The 23,598-nt window shown below is 55.6% G+C and overlaps 2 protein-coding genes across 3 annotated transcripts; one reads left to right on the plus strand and one right to left on the minus strand.

Moving 5' to 3' along the window:
• Positions 1-5,829: 5,829 nt before the first annotated feature.
• HOOK2 (hook microtubule tethering protein 2) lies at positions 5,830-15,694 on the plus strand. 2 transcript variants are annotated; one of them, XM_039882790.1, is made up of 22 exons: positions 5,830-5,996; positions 6,499-6,584; positions 6,654-6,726; positions 7,678-7,728; positions 7,828-7,960; positions 8,042-8,109; positions 8,455-8,517; positions 8,832-8,912; positions 9,009-9,169; positions 9,256-9,396; positions 10,363-10,564; positions 10,876-10,986; positions 11,102-11,189; positions 11,558-11,627; positions 12,321-12,458; positions 12,545-12,632; positions 12,829-12,863; positions 14,401-14,483; positions 14,563-14,666; positions 14,888-14,998; positions 15,067-15,138; positions 15,220-15,694. In XM_039882790.1, the coding sequence occupies exons 1-22, from the start codon at positions 5,952-5,954 to the stop codon at positions 15,367-15,369; spliced, it is 2,154 nt and encodes a 717-aa protein (XP_039738724.1). In that variant the 5' UTR covers positions 5,830-5,951; the 3' UTR covers positions 15,370-15,694. The 2 variants fall into 2 exon arrangements, with proteins under 2 accessions (XP_039738724.1, XP_039738725.1); XM_039882791.1 differs by having other exon boundaries at positions 14,566-14,666.
• Positions 15,695-17,049: 1,355 nt separating this feature from the next.
• Positions 17,050-22,265, minus strand: BEST2 (bestrophin 2). Its single transcript, XM_039882793.1, has 10 exons — positions 22,223-22,265; positions 21,081-21,330; positions 20,850-20,944; positions 19,836-20,069; positions 19,604-19,758; positions 19,195-19,272; positions 18,898-19,050; positions 18,729-18,809; positions 18,388-18,542; positions 17,050-17,943 (listed from the first exon to the last, which is right to left on the minus strand). Exons 2-10 carry the CDS (start codon positions 21,230-21,232, stop codon positions 17,520-17,522), a joined length of 1,527 nt encoding a protein of 508 aa, XP_039738727.1. The 5' UTR covers positions 21,233-21,330; positions 22,223-22,265; the 3' UTR covers positions 17,050-17,519.
• Between the last annotated feature and the right edge of the window lie 1,333 nt (positions 22,266-23,598).

Consider the following 23,598-nt stretch of genomic DNA (forward strand, 5'->3'; position numbering starts at 1 on the left):
TGCGCACATGCACTAGCCAACAGGTTCTGTCAGGGTGTCTCTGTGCCAATGTGTTTATGAATGTCCGACTGTGGCCTATCCTTGCCTCTCTGCTCGATGTGACTGCCTGGCTAGACCATATGAATATGTCAGTTTGTCTGTTTGCATTTGTCTCATCTGTTGGGGGTCTGACATGTGAATGCTACCAGTAGTGTGTATCTGTAACTCTTGGTGTGCCTCATGGCCTTCTGAGTGTCTGCACAACTGTGGGGAGACTCTCGGTCATAGTGTGTATGTGTCCTCTCCACCCACCCTGTTATAGCTTTTTTTTCTCTTTTGCCTGAGTATCTTTTTGAGTTGATAATCTTGCTAGTATGTGTGTATGTGTTGCTTTCTCTTGTGTGTCAGGATTTGACAGTGTGTTCTGAACATGTCTCGTGCAGCTCTTGAGGCACTTGTGCTGAAAGTGACTGTCCCTTCTGAGTCTGTCAACATGCATGCATTGCCTGCTCCTATGTGACACAGTCATCTGTGTACTTGTTCTGTGCGTTTCTGACCTGTCACATTTGTTTCAGCATGTGTGTGACGACCATGGTACTTGGTCAGCCAGGCTCTGTGCTTACCTAAATGTCTCTCTGTGCTTGTGTTTGGCAATGTGTCCATACTGCCTGTAAGCCCAGTTGATTTATCCATGTCACACACACCCTGCCTGCATGCTTCTGGCCTGTAGTTGGCTTTGTGTATTTGGCAGCATTTCAGTCTTGCTCCTGAGTCTGCCCTGTTACTGTGTTGGTGTGTGACAGCTTTTGCTGGGTTGTCTTGCCCAGATATGTGTCTGACCCTGTCAGTGTGTCCCTAGTTGGCAGTCTCTCTGTGGCCAGGGGTTTGTGTGTCTGGACTGGCTCTCTCAGAGTGACTGTGTATGTGTACACTCCTTGCCACTCCCCCAAGTCTGGCCACCCTGGGCCATATTTACTCTGCCCCCAGCCGACTTCTGCCCTGCCCGGGGAGGGGCTGAGCCTCCAGTCTGGTCTGTCCGGCCGGCCGGCAGTCCACAGGATGTTCCCGAGACGCTGTCTCCGCCAACATCCCCTCCTTCCAGCCACCCTTGGGTCAGGACCCAAGCGTCCAGGGCAGCAAGGGGTGGGGCTGCAGCATTGGGGCCTTGTCAGGGCCCCGGAATGAGGGTGGGGGATGGGGAGGTGACGGGCCCAACAGGTTCCTCCTCATTCCTGCTCCGCCTCTCACTTCCTGGGTGCCCGCTGGGCCAGGGGGTGGATGGGATGAACCCCAAGGCCTCTGAGCACCTGGGAGGGGCACGGGCTAGCCAGCAAGGACTAGCTCCTGCTGGGCACCCTGACACCCTGGCCTGGGAAACAGGACAAGTCTGGGTCCTTCCATAGGCCACCCCTCTCTGTTCCTGTGTCCAGCTCTAGATGCAAAGCATCCCATCCATTATTCACCTAATCCCGCAACACCACAATGAGCAGGACACAATTACCCCCCACTTTCGGATGGGGAAACTGATACCCAGACAGTGATGAGAACAGAGGCAGGATTTGAAGCCAACTCTGTATGCTACCCAAGACCCCCACCCAGTTCACCAACCGCCTTCCTTTCCCTCTTTAAAATAATACATGTGGGGTGGAGTATGAACTCAGGCCCCCAGGAGGCCCGGCTCAAGGGGGCACCCAGCTTATTCTGAGTCAAAAGGGGCCCCTGGATGAAATGAATAAGAAAAACGGCTTTAACCGTTTCATCGCCAAGAAGGGCTCTGCCAAAACTTCCTGTGGGCTGGGGGGGGGAGGGTTTTGGAGGCGGCGGCGGCGTGTGGCGGCGTGGCGTGGCGGCTGGCCTGGAGTTCCCGGAGGCCTGGGTGGGGGTAGGCCCTGCCTATTCAGGGATGGGGGAAACGCCTCTAGTGACCTTGGGGAGGGACTGGTAAGGGACGACACCGCCCCTGCTAGAGGGGGAGTCTTTCTCCCGGAGCACGAAGTCCCCAAGTCCCCATAACTTGGTTCACCCCCTTCCTGGAGGGGGTCTTAGAGTCCACATACCCCTCCCCAGGGGCCTGAGTCAGACACGGGGAAAGCCGCGAGGGGTGAGTCACGGGGGCGGTAAAGACGGAACGGGGTCGGCTGCGGCCAGGGGACCCCCGGGCCGGCCTGAGTCATGCACGCGCATCATCTCAGCCCCTTCCCAGGGTGCAGAAGGAACCGTGTCTGCAGATGCAGGTGGAGGGAGGCTGAGAGGAGGAGGAAAGCACCTCCAGATGGCGCGGAAGTTGTCTCAGTTCAATCGGGGTTCCTCTCACAGCGGGACGGCCCCCAGGCGCCGGGGAAGCCCCCGCGCGCAACGTCGAGGGCCCACAAGTTTCAGGTCGGGCAGGAAGGGGTTAACGGCAGCCCCCTCCCGGGTTTCATCCGTGGCCCAGGACCGGGGTAGGGCGGGGCAGTGCCCCGAGCGCCCCGCCCCCGCGGCCGCCCACGCACGCTCGCACGCAGCTTGCCCATCCCCTGCTCCCCGCTCTTGCACGCACGACCGCGTCGGGCTCCACGCACACAGTGACCCCGTCGTTTCTCACGTCACGCACGACGCACGCGCCCCCGCAGCGCCGGGAAGGTCCCTCCCAGCTCAGAGCCCTGGGATGCTGGGCCTCATGCCTTCTGCGCATATCACCATCTCAGTGTGACTTTGACACTTCCCCACAATGTCACAAACTCTCCCACTGCCCACAGTATCACGGACACTGGATACACCTGCCACACCACGTTGGCACAAACCTTCACTAGTTCAGCCAGTCCTGCAGCGCATGCGGACAGGGTCACATGGATACATACAGAGACGCAGATACACAGACACACCGTTTGTGGTAAGGACACAGATAGGGCCGTCTTCATACACAGAGGTCATACATAGACACTCCAATTCGTCACCATCAAGCCTAAGAGAAAATCTTGGACATCAAGACATATGACAGTCATTCTGTCATATGGTCATCACAAACAGGATGCACAAAGTAGGGTCACAGACAAACCCAAAGGCCTCATACAAGGACATCCATATATTGTGAAGGGTACGTGGACAATCCAAGGACACACAGGGCAGGGTCACACTATCATAGAATGACACACAATGGAGAGAAAGGAGATGGTCAAACAGAAACACAACCTAAAGCCACATTGATTGTCACACACCTCTCACACAAAGAATGACACAAAGCAAGGTCTCATACAGAGAGCATGAGCCCCAGTCCTGACAGTCCCCCACCCCACCCCACCAAATCACACACAGATAGCCTCTTGCATAAATTTCCAGGGCCCCAAGACAGGTGGAGGTAGACACACACACCCATGTACACGCAATCACAGACCTACTATCTCACACATACATAAATGTGAGCGCACTTCACGTGGACTTAGATACACAGAAGGGAGGGGGTATAGGATGGATGCTCCTGGAGAGGGATGTCAGTGTCTGGAGTGAAAGGGCCTGTGCGGTCCCCCTGTGGTATGTGGCATGGTGTCCACCATATGGCTGTGGTCAGCCCTAGGGGAGGGGCGCCAGCCATCAATTGTGTGAACTCAGGGTCCTCATCCCAGCCCTCAATGGCTGGGTCTCTGCCCAGATGTGAAGACTGGAGGGTGCAGGCGGGGGTCCAGCTGTGGCCGCAGGGAGGGGTTGAGTCACCCACTTCCCAGCAGTACTACCCAGGCTAGGCCCAATTGTTCCTGGAAACAGACAGGAGGGGGTGGGGTCCCCAAATCAGCTGGGGGTTGCTGGCCCAGACCTGTACTCTGTTTCTACAAAATGAGCACCTCCAGATCATCCCCAAAACTTGGAGCTCCCTCTACCAAAAATGAGAGTTCATGTCCTTCCCCCAAATAGAGGGTTCCTGTCTCAAAATGCCTGATTGTGACCCCTTCCTTTGAATTGAAGGTGCCGGGACAGTTCAACAGCGTGACTCTATGCATACCATAATACAGATTACTGCTCTTCTCTGCCAACGTGGGAGATCCATTTCACCCCAAACATAAGATTCCTGCTGCCCCAAGTGGAGGGTTGTGGCTCCCCCCAAATTAATGGCACCTGGACTTTTCCTTAAATATGGGGATTCAGGTCACCGATTATCTAGAACGCGCCCATAATATCACATCAACGATAGAACAATTCAAGTCCATGGTCCAAATATTTGGATTCCCAGATTCCTTCTCAACATCAAGATTCCTGCTGCTTTTGCAAACATTAGGGACACCACCCCAAATATTTGGTGATATCAGCATGTCCTCCAACATTGGGCAACCAGACCTTTTCACAAATATCCCCCCCCACACACTTTGTTCAGGAACAGCCTTAGTTTCCGGCTCACCTTCCCCTTCTACCTGGGGCCGGGGCGGCTCCGTTTCCCGCTGTTGGCAACACCCTCTCCTCCCGAGGGTGAGAGATCGGGGAGCCAGCGGCAGTGGTTCCCACGCCTGCCTGTCCGCCCGAAGGCAGCCCAGTCCGGAAGCTAGCACTGCCGCCCGGTCCTTATCCCTTCCCCCCTCCTCCTCCTCCCACCCGGTTCCCAGGGGCTGGAAGCTGACAACAACAAGTGAAGGGGATGTGGGGGTGTAGACGAGCCTCCGCGGTCCCCGCGTGCGTGTGTGCGGCTGCGCATGTTAATGGGCTGTACCCTGTGTATGGTAGTACAGTGACTGTGTTCTCTTGAGAAGCGGCTTGGGGGATGTTGCCATCCGGCCTAACCCGCTGCCGGGCTGGGTCGCCAGAGACAGACTCTGGGTTGGAGAGAGCAGCTCCCCTCCTCTCAGATCTAGACCCACCCCCAATGCAGAGCCTGCCTCTCCCTTAGGGTACAGCTAATAACCTCTAATTACTGCTCTTTACGTCTCGTCCCGCGGGGGGAGGGGGCTGCCCAGGGAACTCAGCGTTAAAAGCGCAAGCCTGGGCTTTATCCCTCTCCGTAAGGTCGGGTCCACCCAGAGCCTGTTTCCTCGCCTGCGAACCGGGAGTTCAAACACACTTGCCAGCTAGAGTCCTGGAGAGATTTCAACCGTCTGTATATTTAAATCACTTAGCTCAGGGACTGCATACTGTAGGCACTCAATAAATGGTGACAGCGATTTTATGGTTAACTACTCTTGTTAATCACTTTCCTTTGAGCCCTCTCCATCGCCCAGACGTGGTCTCAGACTCAATTCATCCTCTTGCCCCTATACCGCGTTCCTGCAGTCTGAGCGCCCCCTGGTGGGCCACGGGGACCTCGTCCTGGTTCTGAGGAGGACTCTGGCTCTGGGCTCGGGAAGGGGAAAGCGCAGGGAAAGCTCAGTGGAGGACGGATCCAGGCTGGGCAAGTGTGTCTGTCTGTCACCCAGAACATGTGTCTGGCTGAGTCTTCTTGCCCTCGACCTAGGACCACATTCATCTAGGGACCGTCCCCTTATCTACGCCGGGGCAAGACTCTCAAGTCACCTTCACCAGGAAGACTCCTTTAGGAACCCCCCTCCAAGTCCACGGAATGTGTTATGGCCTGCCACTCTCCCGTGCACATAAAGGCTCCAATCATAAGGTGATTAAACAGCAGAATTTCTTTTAGCCGAAGGGAAGAGACGTGAATTTCCCGTATAACAGGGTAGGATAGTTCCGCCTCGGGTGCTGAGAAACGGTCGTGAGGTCTCTCCTGCCCCCAAAAGAGCTGGGGGAGGAGGGATGCGCTAAACTGGCCCAGACTGACCCCTAGCGGCAAGGTGAGCGCCCGATCGCTGCCCGGATCCAAGATGGCAGCACTGGAGGCCTGAGCTGGCGCCCTGAGGAAATCACGTGTTCGGGGCGGGGCCTGCGCCTAGGGGGCGGAGCGGGGCGGCGCTCTAGGCTGAGCGGGAGGTCGCGGCTGCAGACGCTCACTGGTGGCAGATCTGGAGGCGGCTGCGGTAGCAGAGCTCCGCGGCCGTGGTCGAATCTGTTCGGGAGCCATGAGCGTGGACAAGGCCGAGTTATGCGGGTCTCTGCTCACCTGGGTAGGTTGGAGGCGGGGCCAGGGGCAGGTGTCCGTCCGCTCTTTTCGACTGGGATCCCAGGCCTTGGCTTGGTTCACTTTTCTGCCCTGGGGCTAGGAGGAGGAAGGGGGTTGTCGGCCTGCGGGGCCGTTGGACTCTGGCCTGAGCACCCGCTCCCGTCACGTGGCAGGTCTGCGTGGAAAGAACAGGTGAGGCCCCGCCCCTTCGTGGCTTGGTCACGTGGGGCGAGGGCACAGGTGAACTGGCCTGGTGACGCGGGCCTGTGGGGCCGAGGTGACTCTGTTCTGCCCTGGACTGGTCGCGCGGGGTTTGTGGGACAGAGGTAAAGTGAGGCCACGCCCCCTCCGGTCCCAGGTGAGCAGAGCCGGCTTGCTGGAGCAACAGGCCAGCTTTAGTCCAACCATGTAAAAAGTTCCTGGTGACTGGAAAAGTCTGCAAAAAGGGAGTGGTTCGTTGGTTCCAGACCCTGACGCTGTCCATTGTGCTTTCCTCTTCCCCACAGTTGCAGACGTTCCATGTCCCATCCCCCTGTACCCGCCCCCAGGAGCTGAGCAGTGGCCTGGCCATAGCCAATGTGCTGAACCAGATGTAAGTGGAGCTGAGGGGGAGGGTCCCCAAAGAGTCCCCCAGCAGCTCATTTCATCTTCTTATCCCCAGAGACCCTTCCTGGTTCAATGAGGCATGGCTCCAGCGCATCTCAGAGGACCCAGGTCCCAACTGGAGGCTGAAGGTGACAGGTGGACTTGACTGGGGGACAGATTGAAGAGTTGATTAGGGAAGACTTAGCTAGACATGTTCTGGAGGATGGGTCAGTTAGACATTTGTTCTGAGTAATGGACAGACAGACCTGGGCGGGAAGAGGAACAGATGTCTGTTGATCGGCCAACTATTTAGTCTTTCATTCATGTATTGAGCAGGTCTGGGCGTGCAGCAAGGAGTAACCCAGCAAAAACCTGCATGCACATAAACATTGACTTCCAACTGCAGTAAATTATATGTAGATGATAAAAGCTGGGCCATGAGAGGGAGCAACTGGGAGTTGGTGGGTGGTTACTCCAGATGGGCTGATCTCCATGTGAGATTTGGAGAAATGGTATTGCAGGCACAGGGGACAGCAAATACAAAAGCTCTGAGTTGAGAATAAGTTTGGTGTGATCAAGGAGTGGCAGAGAAGTCATAACAGAAAGCAAGGGGGTCGGAATGGTAGACGAGGTCATCAGGGGCCTGGTAGGCCCAGGGCAGAGAGGTGGATTCTATTTTAAGTGCTGTGCAAAGTCAAGGAAGGGTTTTAGCAGAGGAGACAACCTGGCTTGGGCTTGAAAAAGCTCCCCCTGGCTGCTTGGAGAGGAATGAAAGGTAGGCAACATGAGTGGAAGCTGAGACTGGGAAGAGATGACAATGGCCAGGGCCAAAGCGTGGTGGTGGGGCAGGTGGCAATAAGTGATTGGATTCTGGGCACATGTAGCCTAATGAGCAGGTGGACAAAAAGGGCAGGCAGCCAGACAGATCAGGCTAGGAGAGAGGACATTCAGCTATAGAGAATGGGGCCAAACAGGATGAGATGACCGGGAATTGGCAGGGGAGGTGGAAAAAAAGGGTGCAGATAAATTCATAGTGAGGGCTGCCTGGCTCCTGCTGGGGAGCTCTGGGACCCTGGATAAAACTCCTTGTCTCTCCTCAGGTCAGCAACCTAAAGATAATCTTACAGAGCCTGGTGGAGTACTCCCAGGATGTGAGTAGCTGTCAAAGGATTTAAGGGGTTGTTTTGGGAGGAGGAGGGCCTGTGAGCCCCCAACACCCACCCACCACCCCTTCCCCTGCCTGTCCTCAGGTCCTGGGACATCCCATTTCAGAGCAGCACCTTCCGGACGTGAGCCTCGTTGGCGAGTTCTCAGACCCCGGAGAGCTTGGCAAGCTGCTGCAGCTAGTGCTGGGCTGTGCCATCAGTTGCGAGAAAAAGCAGGGTATGGGGGCGTTAAGGGGTCTGCAGGGGAAGACACGAGGGAATTCTCCCAAGTCTCAGTCTTCCTAACTTTGATCCCCAGAGCATATCCAGAGAATCATGACACTGGAGGAAGCAGTTCAGCATGTGGTGATGGAAGCCATCCAGGAGGTAGGTAGGGGTGCCCAATATGGCAAGGAGCTTCAGGGGAGGGGACATCTCCAGGGCAGAGGCAACTGGGCACAGGCTCTGCCCTGGTAAGGTCTGGGCTCTTGGAACTTAGCTGGCCAGATTCCCTGTCTCATGTGTCTGCCAGCTTCTTCCAGCTCCAAGAACCAGAGGACCAGCCTCCTTGTATATTGGATGCACAGCAGGAGGGCACTCTATTTGGGGGCTACAGGGGAGAAATAGCTTTGGAGACAGGAGGATGGAGAGGTCTCAGGCTGGATTGTAAAAGCCTTGAAGGCTGCTTTCAGAAGGCCCCATTCATCTCAATGCCACCCCACCTCTCTCTAGCTCATGACCAAAGATACCCCTGATGCCTTGTTGCCAGAGTCATATGGGAACTTTGACAGCCAGGTAAGGGTGGGGGTCTTGGTTAGGGTCCCAACCCCATTACTGATTCTTAGGGATGGCTAAGGAGGAAGGGTTTGTCCTTAAGCCTGTAAACTACCCCCATCCTTCAGGGTCCTACCTCTTCCCTTGCCAGGAACCCAAGGTTCCTGCATCACCTTCTTCCAGTCCCCTGGGGTCCCAGCCCTTTCTTCTTAGATCCTGAGGGTTTCTCGGCTCCCTCCATTCTGCCCCTAGAGATCCCAGCCTCCTTTCCCTAGTATCCTCCCCAAGATTCCTGAGTTCCTTGCTTCTCCCCACCCTCCCACCCCTCTTCTCAGTCCCGTAGGTACTACTTCCTGAGTGAGGAGGCTGATGAGGGGGATGAGCTGCGACAGCGCTGTCTGGATATGGAGCGGCAGGTGGGGCCGAGGTGGGGGGGCCACAGGTGATTCCTGGGCAAGGTTGCCTGCATAACCCCACTCCTAGCTCCAGCTCACTGCACCCCCTGCCCACAGCTGGTGCTCCTGTCAGAGGAGAAGCAGAACCTGGCACAAGAGAATGCAGTGCTGCGGCAGCAGGTGGGCAGGCCAGAGGGCGAGGGAGCCACAGGTCTCACTGCCAAGAAGCTGCTGCTGCTACAGTCCCAGCTGGAGCAGCTGCAGGAGGAAAATTTCAGGTATGAGTCACTGGGGCCAGGGCCAGGCAGGCCAGGGGATTGGGATGGTGCAGCCCCCTCATGTGCCCACCCCCACTCACTCCCAGGCTAGAGAGTGGCAGGGAGGACGATCGTCTGCGCTGTGTCGAGCTGGAGCGGGAGGTCACTGAGCTGCAACAGCGGAACCAGGCGCTGACCAGCCTGGCCCAGGAAGCGCAGGCGCTGAAGGATGAGATGGATGAGCTGCGGTGAGTGGTGGATCCCTGGGTTCCCACTACACACCTCATTACCAGAGAGCCCTTCTGATGCCACAGTGCCTCTGTAACCCCAAAATGCCCAGTGGACCCCCACAATGCCCCCTAGACTCCACAGTGCCATCGTGAACCCCACTGTACTATTCTGGGCTCACCATGTCCCTCTGGATAGCCACCAAGCTTCCCCCTGACACCACCTCAAGCTCCCCCTGATCCATGGCTTCCCAGGCATCCCCCGCGGTGATCCCACATTGTAATACCTAGGACCTCATAACATCTCCCTGTGACCCCAGAGAGCCCAGGGCCCCCCATGATGCTCCCCAGACTCTACCATTCTGGGTCTCGTCATGCCCCAGGATCCCATGGTACCCTCCAGAACCCCACAATGCAATAACCTTGCAGTCCCCTGTGACCCTGTTGTGTTCCCCCATGAAATGACTATGTTTTTACAAACCCGACGTGCTTAGTGTGTCCCCACAGCACTCGACCTACTGTGTCTTCTGTAACTTTAAAGGGCTCCCTTGTGACCACATGGCACCTCTGTAATGTTAAAGTTCAAGGGTCCCACAGTGCTCTGGCCCCAAAGCTCCTCTGTGAGTTCACCATGGCCCTTGCACCCCAGTGCCCTCGTCAATCCCACAGCCACCTCATGACCCCACTGTGTCCTTGGGGTTTCCTCAATCCGTCTGGGTCCCCATCATTTCCCCTGTAACTGTACAGCCATTCTGATCATCCCTCATTATGACCCTGGCTAAGCACTGATGCCTAGGGCTCCCTTTATGCTCCCTAATGACCCCCAATAGCACCAGGCTCAGGCTGACCCCTGACCTTCAAGACCCATCTCCTTGAACTCAAATGTGCCTAGGTTGACATGACCCCTCTTTCCTTGAGGGCCTTGCATCCAAGATGAACCCTGACTGTAGACCCGGGCCTCCTCTCCCCACTCGCCCCCTCCCCCAGGCAGTCCTCGGAGCGTGCTGGGCAGCTAGAGGCTACACTGAGCAGCTGTAGGCGCCGCCTGGGAGAGCTCAGGGAGCTGCGGCGGCAGGTGCGGCAGCTGGAGGAGTGCAATGCTGGCCATGCAGAGCGCACGCGGCAGCTGGAGGATGAGCTGCGCAAGGCTGGTTCCCTGCGTGCCCAGCTGGAGGCGCAGCGACGGCAGGTGCAGCGGGGGTTGGAGTGCCGGGGCAGCATGGACCTGGGCTGGGGTGAGGGACCCTCATGACTCACTCACTTTGCGGCCCCTCAGGGTGGTGTCAATCCCCTCAAAAGTGAGTGCTTTCTTCTGTTTATATATAGGCCATGCCTTTCAGGCAGGCCAGCTATTCTCTAGGTTTTAAGCTCTGCCCCTTCTCTTAAGCCCAGCTCTCCGATTTCTTTGAGGCTGGGTCCTCTGGCCCCACTCCTTCACCTTGTACTTAGTCCCAGCCCCTCCTTCCCACCCTGCTGTCCTCATCCCTCCCCTTTGTTCAGGTTCAGGAACTGCAGGGCCAGCGGCAGGAAGAGGCTATGAAGGCAGAGAAGTGGCTATTTGAGTGTCGAAATCTGGAGGAGAAGTATGAGTCGGTGACAAAGGAGAAGGAGGTGAGGCTGAGGCTGAGATCTCGCTGCCCAAGCCCCACCCTGTACATCATGCGATAGCCCACTTCCCTGGAAATCAAGTCCGCCTCAAGTAATGTCTTGCATCCTGTCCCTCCAGCGGCTGTTGGCAGAGCGGGACTCCCTGCGGGAGGCCAATGAGGAGCTTCGTTGTGCCCAGCTGCAGCCTCGGGGCCTGACCCAGGCTGGTGAGTTTGGGGCCCATCCTGGGATCCTGGGGTGGGGGTTGGCCTGGAGTGCTATTAGGGCAGGTAGAAAAGGCAGTGTCCCAGGGTTTGTCTAGGTTGAGGACAGATCTAGGCCACGCTGGAGGGTACGCTAGAAGGGAAAGAGGTGTCAAGGGCTGACAGAAGGTAGGGCTGTCCCCCTGAGCACAGGGTAGGGCATCACAGCTCCTTGCCAAGCTATGGAGGGGCGGGGGTGAGGGGCGTGTGGCTTGCATCAAGCAAGGCTTTTGGCTGTGTCTGAGCTCCCAAAGATGATGCTTAAAAAGAGTACCTTGGGGATGGGAGGGGGAGCTGTGCAGCTACCTGCAGACTTTTCTCACATTCTCCAGACCCCTCACTGGATCCCACCTCATCGGCTGTGGAAAACTTAGCAGCAGAGATCCTACCTGCAGAGCTCAGGTAACCTGTGGTCACTCAGAGCTTTGGTTCCACCCTAACCTGCCAGAAACCCACCCTCAGCCCTGCCCCCAGTGCAGGCACCTACCATAGCCCAGCCAGCTTGACTTTGTTTCCAAATCCTAGCTCCTAGGCCCACCACTCTTAATTCTGCCCTTACCTGCCTGGGGCTCCAGTCCTATCGGTGGCTCACCTCTCCCGGATGCATCCTCAGTGCACAAATTAGGTCCAACCAGGCTGGCTCTACTAGCCATGCAAAAATCCTATGCCCAGCCTCGCCCACATCGGACTGTGCAGGCAGGACACAGGCCTGTCCTCAGTGTAACCCCTGCTAGGTTCAATGCCCTGTGCCCTGCCCAGATGGACTCTTCCACCGCAGCTCTCCCCATTCCTACGTCTTACTTTCTCGCTGCCCCTTCTCTAGTGTTCGAAACCACTCATGTAGCCCCACCCTTGCCTGGCTCCATCTTTAGGCCAGCTAATAGACCCGCTCACTTCAGCTCCTCCCCCTTATGCTCCGCCCACCACACCTAGGCCCAGCCCGCCGCTCTCTAGTCCTACCCGGGTTCTGGCTGGGGTCTTCCCCAGGGCTCTGTCCCTTTCCTAGTTCCCTCTGTCCGGTCCCCCACCCTGAGCCCGGGAGGGTCTGCGGGGTGACCGGTCTCCAGCCCTGTTCAACTCCCTCCTGGTCTGCAGGGAGACACTCCTGCGGCTTCAGCTGGAGAACAAGCGTCTGTGCCAGCAAGAGGCCGCCGACCGGGAGCGGCAGGAGGAGCTGCAGCGCCACCTGGAGGAGGCCAACCGCGCGCGCCACGGGCTGGAGACACAGCACCGGTGAGGACCCGGTGGAGGGGGTCCCTGCATGCGTGGAGAGGGGCTGAGGGCCGGTGCAGACACTGAGCGGCCGCCCACCCACGCAGACTGAACCAGCAGCAGCTGTTGGAGCTGCGGGCCCAGGTGGAGGACCTACAGAAGGCCCTGCAGGAGCAGGGGAGCAAGACCGAGGATGTGAGTGCTTACCTCCTCCCCGTCTGGCTCTCCCTCGTGCTTCCCAGTAACCCTCTTCTCTCTCCCCTCTGCTGCCCGATGCCCCGTGCAGTCCATTGTAAGTATCATGGGCCTAGGGTGGCACCCCTTCCCTCCCCTGAGGGAGGGGTTGGGAACTCTGGACCCCCACTCACCTGGTGCCTCTTGTCTCCCCCAGTCCACGCTGCTGAAGAGGAAGCTAGAGGAACATTTGTGAGTCCCAGAGGGAGGGCACTTCTTGGGGAGGTGCTGGGGCAAATGCTGGGGGATAGGGAAGTGCTGATGGAGAGTCGTTTATGAGAGCAAGTCAGCAGAAATACAGACTGAAGATTTAGATCTAGTGGGGTCTTAAAGGCCATGGGAAGCAGTAAAGACTGTTTGAGGGGAGCAATGGTGAGCCACGGAGGGAATTTCAGTAAGGTAATATGACAAAGAGTTACCTTTAATTTATACATTGTTAAAAAATTGTTTTAAACGTCCATCGTATTTATAATTTAAAAACCAAAATGTATACTTCCCAAGTGACTCAGTTTCCAGCCCACTCCACCCCCATTTCTGCTAGTTTATTATGAAAATTCCTCCAGAGTTTTTAAAGCAAATGCAAATAAATATGAATATAGATTTTTAAATTCTCATTCCTTATTTACATAAAAGGTTGCATAATGTATGTTAGCCTACACTTTGCTTTTCCTACTTAAGATGACTGGGAAATTTCTCCAAATGAATAAATAGTCATTTTTTAAAAATTGGAGAGAGGAGGAAAGGGGGAGGTAAAAGGGGTCAAATATGTGGTGACAGAAAGAAATCTAACTTTGGAAGGTAAACACACAATACAAATATATATATACACATGCCTTACTGTTAAAATGTACAGCCGAAACACTGGATTTCATTAACCAATGTAACCATAAAAAATAAATTAAAAAATAAAAATAAATATAGCAGCCTGTGTCATCTGGGGTTCCATGGGGGAAACTAAGCCTTAAAGAAATGATTTGGATGGTTGTTTTCTTAGTTCTGGCTAAGGATGGAATGTAGCTAAGAATGACCCAGAGCACAGAAAAAATTATTTCCTTACAGAGGCTAGATTCCAGAGGCATTGGGCTTAATCTCCTATAGAATTCTGGTCCAGAAGGGCTATCCTGTAGCACTTTTGTGAATATAATAATATATTTAACTCATTTTAGGTATTTGCAATTTCAAACAAAGCAACGAGTAAAACTTTGCATATGCATCATTTCACTTGTGTGCAAACATATCAAGTTGAATTGGTAGCTCAGAGGGCACATGCCTTTGCACATGTTATACTATGTTATACTATGTTCCACATTTAAGGCACAATAATAGTCTCATCTACAGGTAGTGTTATCAAATCCTTTGGGTTTTGCCACTGGTGGTACAGGGTACTGAACTTTGGTGCAACTTGTAGCCTCCATTTCCTTTAGTTATAAGAGATTTGCATTCTATAAAAATGGCTGGCCACTGGGTGGGGAATGGAACTGAAGGTTTGAGAGTAGAAGAGGTGAGGAGTGATAGTGGCTAGTGGGCTATGGAATTAGGAGAAGTGGACATATGGGGATGCTGGTCCAGGGGCCACCTGACTAAGGATGTGGAGAGTTATGGCTCTGATGGTGGAGGAGGTGGCGGGGCCAGAACACACAGCCCTTGTGCTTACTGGGCAGGCAGAGAGGTCTCTGGCCAGTTGGGAATGCCGTGGTTACCATCACTGCTGCCTGTCTCTCACCTACAGGCAGAAGCTGCATGAGGCAGATCTGGAGCTGCAGCGGAAGCGGGAGTACATCGAGGAGCTGGAGCCACCTGCTGATGGCAGCAGTGAGTAGGGCTCAGCAGCTGGACAGGTAAGGGAGCCCTGAGCTTTGCATGGAGCTAAGGGGTCACCTTTTGCCTCCAGCAGCCCGGCGTATTGAGGAGCTACAGGACAGCCTGCAGAAGAAGGATGCGGACTTGCGGGCCATGGAGGAGCGGTACCGCCGATATGTGGACAAAGCACGCACGGTGAGGATGCTAGGTGACTTCCTGTCCAGGTTACTGCCTCCCATTGTGTCATATCTCCCACCAGTTTGCACATCTCTGCTCCCCCTCCCCACTCCTGTCATATGTCATCATGTCGCAGACTTCTACACCATGGCCACGAGCTGTCACACTTAACACACCCCAATGTGTCAAACACCCTGCAAGGCCAAGGTCACCCTGGATGTGTCTTCTGCAACCTTTAGGTCATACAGACCCTGGAACCCAAGCAGCGGCCACCCAGGGGGGCGCCCCCAGAACTCCACACCTTGAGGACACAGCTCCGAGAGCGGGAAGTTCGCATCCGGCACCTGGAGGTGGGTGCCTGCATCCCTTTTCACTGCCCCCAGCATATCCAGGCCCTTGACTATTTCCTCTTTGGCAGATGGACTTTGAGAAAAATCGAAGTCAGCGGGAGCAGGAAGAAAAGCTGCTCATCAGTGCCTGGTATAATATGGTGAGTGTACCAGCACCACAGCTGGAGTGTTGGAGGTGTCCTGTGGGCTCGCCTGGTGCCAACCACACCCCCTTTCTCCAGGGCATGGCCTTGCAGCAGCGAGCTGGGGAAGAGCGGGCGCCCGCCCATGCTCAGTCTTTCTTGGCACAGCAGCGGCTGGCCACCAATGCTCGCCGTGGACCCCTGGGACGCCTCACGTCCCTGAACATGCGCTCCACTGACAAGCACTGATGGACCTCAGGATCCTGCCACCTGCCAAGTCAGTCAGGGCTTAATCTACCCTGGATTCTCCCAACTCATCTATGGCCCAGTGTCATGCTTGGGTCAGCTGCTTGAAAGCCTCGAGATCATGACCTGTCTTTTGCTTTCCCAGATGGGACAAAAGTGCAGGACAGAGTGGGATGCAGGTATGGGTCTGTTCTTTTTAGCAATGTGATTATTTTCTTTGATACTCCCCCTGTGGTTAATGAGCTGCCAGGGTGGAGAGTGATTTTATATTTGAGAAGAAAAATAATAAAGACTTTCAATCTGCCCTGGCTGGACTCCGGGCACTGAAGTAAAAGAGAGAAGATGGGCTAGGGACTCAGACCACTGCTTTTAAGAAAGGCCTGGCTTGTGATCTTACTAAAGTACGAGTGACTGATAATACCCAGTGGGAGGTGAGAATCAGTTTGCGTTTGTGTCACTGTGCATTCTCCCAACTCATCTATGGCCCAGTGTCATGCTTGGGTCAGCTGCTTGAAAGCCTCGAGATCATGACCATTTGAAGAAGCTTCAGACAAAAATCCCTGCTTTATGAAGCTATTATTTCCAATGAAGGGAGACAGATAATAAACAAAATAGATAAAAGTTTGATAAGAGAAGTGCTATAGAGAAAAATAAAGCAGACAGAACTGATGGGGATGCAGAAGGTGGATTTGGGAGGTGGTGATTTTTAATAATAGGCCAGTGAAGGAGGCCCCACCAAAGTAGTGACATAATTTAAGCACAGACCTGAAGGAGATGAAGAAGAGGCCGTGTACATATATGGAGAAGAGCAATCCAGTGAGAGGGAACAGCATGTGCAAATGTCCTGATACGAGACCTTACTTGGTGAGTAAGAGGGACAGTGTGGAGTGAGTGAGGGGAGGGGAAGAGACAAGGGCACGGAGATTGTTCAGGGCCTCATGGGCTGTGGGGAAAGCTTTAGCTTTTATTCTAAGTGAGGTAGGAGTCATGAAGGGTTCTAAGCAAAGTAGGGACATTACCTCATTCAGGTGTTCATAGGCTCCCTTTGGCTGCTGTGGGAGGAAGTGACTGGGGGGTTAGGGCCAGAGCTGGAAGACCAGGGCAGAGGTCATTAGTCCACCTGGATCGTCGCGTGACACTGGGGGCTCTAGCCATGGTGGGGGCTTTGGAGGAAGGGAAATGGTTGCATTATGGATATAATTTGAAGACCAAGCCACTCACATTTGCTGCTGGGTTTATGTGGAGAGGGTGAGAGAAAGAGTTGAAGATGACTCCAGGTTTTGGCTTCATCAACTGGAAGGACAAAGCTGACAGACAGGTTGGGAAGCTGATAGGGAGCTGATTCAGGGGAGTGTTATGTCCGAGACGCTTGGGAGATCTCAACATGGAGACATCAAGCAGACACTTGACTCTATGGGTCTAGAGACAGGAGGGAACCTGGCTGAACTGAATATAAGAGTCATTGGCATATGACTGAATTAAGAGTACTGAAAAGGTATCTGAGAATTCAGGGACTGAGAGTAGAGAGGTCACTTGAAGAATCAGAAATCAAGGCTGGCAGGAGGAAGCTGTGGTCCTGGGACAGTGGCTGGTACAGTAATGAATGAATAAAGCTGTACACACTGATGGGACCATTTCAGAGCTTGGCGTTTGGGAAGATGTGGGCAGGGCATCATCAGATAACCTGGAAAATTTCTCAAATCTGACAGCGTAATGCTTGCCAGGAAAAGTCAGGCTAACAACATTTGAGTAGAACCCAGTCACACTTTATTGAGCACCTGTTATGTACCAAATGCACTTTAAAGCCATTATTTCATCCCATTCTCACAACTTGGAGAGGTGAGCACTCACATCTCCATTTCAAGGAAACAGTAAAGGCAGAACACACTGATAGAGGCCTCTCAGGCAGTCGGGATGGGAAGTAGAGCTGGTGGGGAGGCAGTGCTGCTCAAAGCAGCTGGAAGAATCCCTGGCTCTTAGCTCAGTGCCAGGCCCACAGGAGGTGCTCCAAGCCCCTGTTCCAGACGTGAAGGCAAGAACTGGTCAAATGAGGGCAGGCGGAGTCCATGTGCAGTTTATGCAGACCTGGACCACGGCTTGTGTGCGGTGTGGGTCTTGGCTCCCTGTCCTTGGGGATCCCGGACCCCAGGGTATCAGGCGAGACTCTCCTCCTCCTCACCAATGGGGCTGGGCAGCCAGGGCGGAGCTGGCCCCCGTGGCGCGGGCATGGACACTGTAGTGAAGGGCTCAGCGACCGGCCCGGGAGCGGGCAGCTCGGGCCCGGAAGGGAGCTCAGGTTCGGGCTCCCGCGGGCCGGAGTCCAGCAGTAGGTCATCACAGCCACACTCTGGGGCCACGCCGTCTTGGGTGCTGGCGCACGTGCAGCTGGGGGCGGTGGACGCCTCCGACACACAGCTGTTCTTCCGGCGCAGCAAGGACAGACGCCGGCCCAGCAGGCCTCCTGCGGCCATGCCCGGGCCCACCGGCAGGAGGCGCTGCAGGAAGTCACCCTGTGCCTCGCCCAGCGGCACGTCCAGGCCTTCGGGCCGCTGGAACTGCATGTCCTCCTTGGCCAGCCTGTGGGACAGACAGCAGGCCAGCACTGTGACCTCGCTCCCTACTTGACTGACAGCTGGGACCAAGGCCTGCTGCTTTTCTTGGCTCTGCCCACCCTTTGTCTCGCTTATGCCAAAAGACATTGGCCCCTCACCCGGGAGCCTGGCCTTATCCTCTGGCTGCGCCTCTGCTCAAACTTAGGCCTTACAGACTCAGTTGTGGCTCTGCTGCGTCTCTTTTGGTATGGCCTCTGGCCGCCTGTCCAGTCCTCATATACCTTACCCCAATTAGTGGCCCAGTCCCAGACCCTGACCCAATTCCTGTCCTCATAGGCTTTATTTAGCTCTTAGCCCCTAACCTCTAGATTTAATCCTTTAGCCTTGTGGTACCCTAAAGCACCCTCAATCGGTCTTCGCAGAGCCATGAGCCTCGCTCCCAAGAGGCCCCGCCCATCCCCTCGCTCACGTGATGTCGAAGGTGGAGCCCTGGAAGGAAGGTTGCAGCCTCTGGAAGGCGGTGGCTGCTGTGTAGGGGGCGCGAGCCTCCGCCGTGTCCCAGTAAAGGTCCTTCTCCAGCATGGCTAGGTCGTCATACATCTCGTCCACGGCCAGCATTGACACCTGCGGGCGCAGGACACGGGGCTAGATGGGTAGCAAGCACGGGCACCGTGAGGCAGACCTCTCAGGATGGGTAGGAGTGTGGTACCAAAGAGAGAAGGATGGTTCGGAGGCGGGGCCTGGGCAAGTCTTGGCGAGGGTGGGGCCAGGGTCACTGTGGGAGGCCAGGGATGAGCGCAATAGTCTCACCTGGAAGTTGCGGTCAATCAGAAAGTTGGTTTCAAAGTCGTCGTCGTCCTCACCAAAGGGATTGATGAGCTGCTCGGCTACCTGAGCGGGGAGGGGGAAGGTAAGCGGAGACCTGAGAATCCCTGCCCACTCCACATCCAGAGTCGGGCCTTGGAGGGGCCCCTCCCACCTTGAGCCAGCCAGCATAGAAGAAGAACTGCAGCAGAGTGAAGACTGGCACGAACAGGTCAAGATTGTGGTCTTTGTATCCCTGCGCAGGGTCTAGGAACTGGCGACCGATGAGGCAGGCCAGGAAGTAACTGTACACCGCAATGGTCACCACCTGCGGGCAGGTTGCCAGGTCAGGGCTCTTCTGGCCAGGGCTAAGATTGGGCGTCACTGTGATGGGGTCATATCTGGCCCTGGGTTTCCCACTTGAGACCAGTGCCTGTGATGCTAGATCTAAACAGAGGCACGGAGAGGTTACCTGGGTGTAGACGAGGGGTACGCTGATCCAGTCATAGTGAAAGAGCATCGAACACTTGCCCCGAAACACAGTCAGCTCCTGGAAACAGATACAAGTCATTGAGGGGGCCTGACTTGTGAGCTCCCAGGTGAGGATTAATTGTGGATATTTGGATGAAGCTGAATGTTCACCTGATAAGAGGTTGTGTGTGCTTCTGGGGGCTCCAGGGAGAGGATTTGGTGGTGAGTTTCTACCTGGGGTGGGGGCCCCACAGAGATAGATGTGCACCTGGGGGCTGCTGGGTAAAGATGCTTGGAATTGGCCTAGGGGAGGCCTGTGGCAGGCCCGCAGTCTGATCTCACTCCAGGGCGAGGGGGGCGGGGTACAATTTCTCTGGTATTTTGTATTAATGACCAGCTGGCAAGCCCACCTCGAGCAGCAGTTTAAGGGCGCTGTTGTCGCGGATGCGGCCCTCGCGCCGGGCCTGTGCCGCCAGGTTGGAGAACCAGATGAAGGGCACCCAATACTTGTTGTAGGACGAGTTCAGGTTCTCGAACTTCTTGCGCTCCTCGCGGGTCATAAACCCTAGAGGGGTGAAGTCAGGGGTCACTCGCCACGCCCTCCGTCCTCGCCCTGCCCCCTGCATCTAGCCCGAACCTCACCAGCCTCCACAACGTGGTCTATGGTGGGGAAGCGCTTGAAGACGGCGGTGCTGACAGAGCGCAGGATGAGCACGGCGGAGAGCCCCGCGTAGCGCATGAGCGTGCGCCGATAGAGGCGGCCGCGTTCGTCGCGGCCGTGCACCGTTCCCGACACTATGCACATGAGCGCGTCGGGCAGAGGCATGCAGAGGTACTGGTTCCACCAGCGGTGTACCACCAGGTTCACATAAAAGCCTGCAGGAGAGCCAAGAATGGGGGGCTTACTGGGGACACTAGGGCTAGCGGTTCGGGGACCCAGGTTGTGGGAAGAGGAATGATATAGGATCTGCGTCAGGGACACTAGGCAGGTGGGGCCACCCTGGCCACGCGGGGCCACTTGGGCTGGAAACTTGCGGGTCCAGCCATAAGATCAGAGCGGCCCGAGCTGGCTGGGTTGCTCTGGTTACTTAGGAGTCGCATGTGATAGAGGATTGGGATCCCAGGATGCCCGCAGAGACACGGGGCCTATAGGAGGGTTTTCACCCAGGCCACAGGAAGCCCCTGGGTCAGGGATGTGAAGGGGATGGCCACAGAATCTGTGTCAAGGAGCCTAATGTAGGCGGTTCACCCCATCCATGTGGGCAGAGAAGGAGGCTGGTGGCCAGGCCTTGACAGAGTTGACAAAGAAATACTCCCCAGGCTGGACTTGAGAGGATGGAATCATATGGGGTCCCTGGGACTCAGGACATGGGGAGGGGGCACTTGTAATCTTATGCAAACCCAGGTGGGAGTCCGTGAAGTGACCAAGGATAAGCAGATGGGTGACGTGGAATTCTCTCAGGGGCACTGCGACTAGGTGATAACCAAGGTCTTGGGAGTGGGGGCTACACCTGGCATAAAATATGCAGAAATGGGGTCGTGGGTTGGATTTGAAGGGGGTCTCAGTGGGGCAGGAATGGGGAGGTCTCTGAAAGCGGCGAGTGGGAATGGGTTTCTCTGGATCAGGGGATGGGGAACTCAGGAGCTTGTACACACCGAGCACAAAAGAGACAGGAATGAGACTGGCGTACTGGTCGCAGTAAATGACGAGCTTCTCGAAGTAGCGCTTCTGCCCTTCAGTCAGCATGAAGCTGCAGGGGAGGGGCATGGGGTCACAGGCAAGGCTTCTCCCTAGCTGCGGATGTCTCTTCCCACGCCCCACCCTGGGCACACCTGGGTCCCTTCCCAGCCCCATCTGGCCAGCTCTCCCACCCCAAGCTGCCTCACCGATAGGCAGAACTCAGCACCATGTAGAGCCCGAGGAAACAGAGCAGCTCCCGCCACAGAAGCTTGTAGATGCTCCCACGCCACAGCAGCAGCAACTGGGAGAAGCCGCCGAATCGTGCGTTGGCCACGCGGGCTGTGTACGTGACAGTCATCGTGGCGCTGGACTGGTTGGGCCAAAGGAGATGGGGCTGGACCAGATCCGCACTTGTGGGCTGTGGAACTGGGGTCCGGGAGGGAGCGGGGCTAGGGGCTGTGGGCGGAACGTGGGGGAGGGGTGGAGAAGTATGGAGTGACTCACTTAGGTGTCCCCTCCCGCACCCTGCCGTCTCCTCCCAGCCTTGTTGCCAGTCCTAGCTGCCAGTCCTCCACCCAAGCCCCTCTTGCAGGCCACCCCCTTCCCTGAATTCCTGGTGCTGTGCCTACCTCCCCAGGCCCTCTCACCAGCCTCCATTCCAAAAACCTTTAGGTCAACTAAGGTGCCTTCTGTTTGATCCCATACACTTTACCTGGGCTCCATCTGCAACCTCCTCCACTCCTTGAGTTCCCAGTGCCTCCATTTCTAGGTTCTCAGGGCTCTGAAAACTACCCACCACCACCACCATTCCTCCTCTCTCAGATCCCACTTCTGTCTCTATTAACTACCCCAGCTTCCAGTCTCAACTTCCAAAGCCCTGTCCTCAAGCTTCCAGGCCCCCAGGTCCCCTTCTGCAGCACCCCTTGACTCAGGCTGGCCCCTTCTCCTGCACTGCTGCCCCAGCCTATCTACTCTCCCCACTTAATTGTCCTGCCCACTTCTCCTGGCTTCACCTTAGTCTTTCCTCTGTCCATTCTCCTCCAGCCTTCCAAGCTCTTCGCTCCATACTCTGAGGATTCTGATTTAATTCCTGCCTGATTCTTGCCTGAAGGCCCACCTATTTTCAGCATCCACTGTTCTCCCAGACCTGGGCCCTTCTCACCTGATGTCGGGTGTAGGGTACTCGGGGACAGGGATAGGGCAGGCAGTGGCTTCAGCATTGGGTGCGGCTGAAGCCAGACCCTGGGTGGGAGGGGGCTAGGAATGGGTGTGGATGATCTCTCCCTAGCCCGTCCCCCTGGGCTGCAGCCTCAGATCTTTGTTTGGAGAACTCTGGCCAGTTTGTTACCTGCAGCAGGGGGAGAAATCCGCCCAGGCCTCCGTTGCTCCTCCCTGTCTCTTTCCCAGTCAGTCACAGGCAGGTCCTAGGGATCTTGGACCTAGAGCTGGGGGAGGGGGCAGAGATCGTGTCCTTCCTAGTCACACACACACACACGCACACGCTGCTCAGTGAGGTTGGGTCACTCCATAGTCATCTGTAATCATACACTGTCACAAAGATGTACATGGAAACACAGGCCATACACCCAAGCACAAATTCAGCTTCCCTTAACACTGCCCCACAACCTTGGTGACCCAGAGGGCAGTATGCACTTTCAGAAAGTCACACAAGACGCACCTCGCTCTACCTGCTCCAACATTCAGGTATAACAGATGGACCCTAACCCAGGAGGCTCATACCTCTCGGCCACCAAACAGCCACCCAGGAGTACCTGGGCAGACACAAAAGGACCCTACATTCCCTCCTGATCATGCCCTGTAACTAAGACACACACAAGGTCACACAATTCGCAAGAGCAGATCCCACCCAGAGCCCAGAAAGCCACACACCATCACAAAGAGGGTGGTAACATACATTTATTCCCGATCTTTCCTGAACAAGGACATACCTCTGGTCACACAACAGATGTGGGAATGCCTGCTCTCTACACAGCTGCACAGGCTCCTGGGGTCCCTTAGATCCAGTGTTGCAAAGACATTCATACAACAGTGACCTCTCCTCAACAGTCTCACAGTTCTAGAGAGGCACATCTAGGTAGGATCATGCCCATAACTTCTCTTGAAACTTGCCTGTATTTGCATATCTATATGTAAGACACCCCTCCCCAATACCCTTTTACTGCGGTGTGCAGGCACCCCCTCCCCCACCCTACTCCCCACCCCATATACAAGCCTTGGGTCTCAGACTCTCTCAGCATTGCCATGAACACGCAAGCTTAAGGACATAAAAACTTGTTCCTACATTTGGCATAGATGCAGGACAGATGTTTCCCCTTCACAGACATGCCTACAAAGCGGGCACTCCCAACCTGGTACAAACAGCTCCCCATCCCAGTCCTCAAACTCACAGCCTGTGCACTAGGAGTGCGAATGGTTTTATGTGGCCCCGCCCTGAAGTCCTGCCAGCCAGGACACCTTGTTCTCAGCCTGGCAGATGTCTGCCCCGCCTGGGGTAATTAGGAACCAGCCTGGGTTGGTCACCCTTGAACCCACACCTCCGCTGTCCAGCTGCTGGACAGCCCATAAAAGTGGGCGAGGGGTTATACTACTAGCTGTGGGCCTTGGGGAGGGGTCAGGCTTCAAGGTGACGGGCTCTGTTCCTGACCTGAGGCCCCTGCTTTTTAGGGACTTATCTTTATACACACTACAGCCAGCCCTCTCTTA

This window comes from Pteropus medius, unplaced genomic scaffold (genome assembly GCF_902729225.1).
Source record: "Pteropus medius unplaced genomic scaffold, Ma_sr-lr_union100, whole genome shotgun sequence".
In the NCBI taxonomy this organism is placed as follows: Eukaryota; Metazoa; Chordata; class Mammalia; order Chiroptera; family Pteropodidae; genus Pteropus; species Pteropus medius.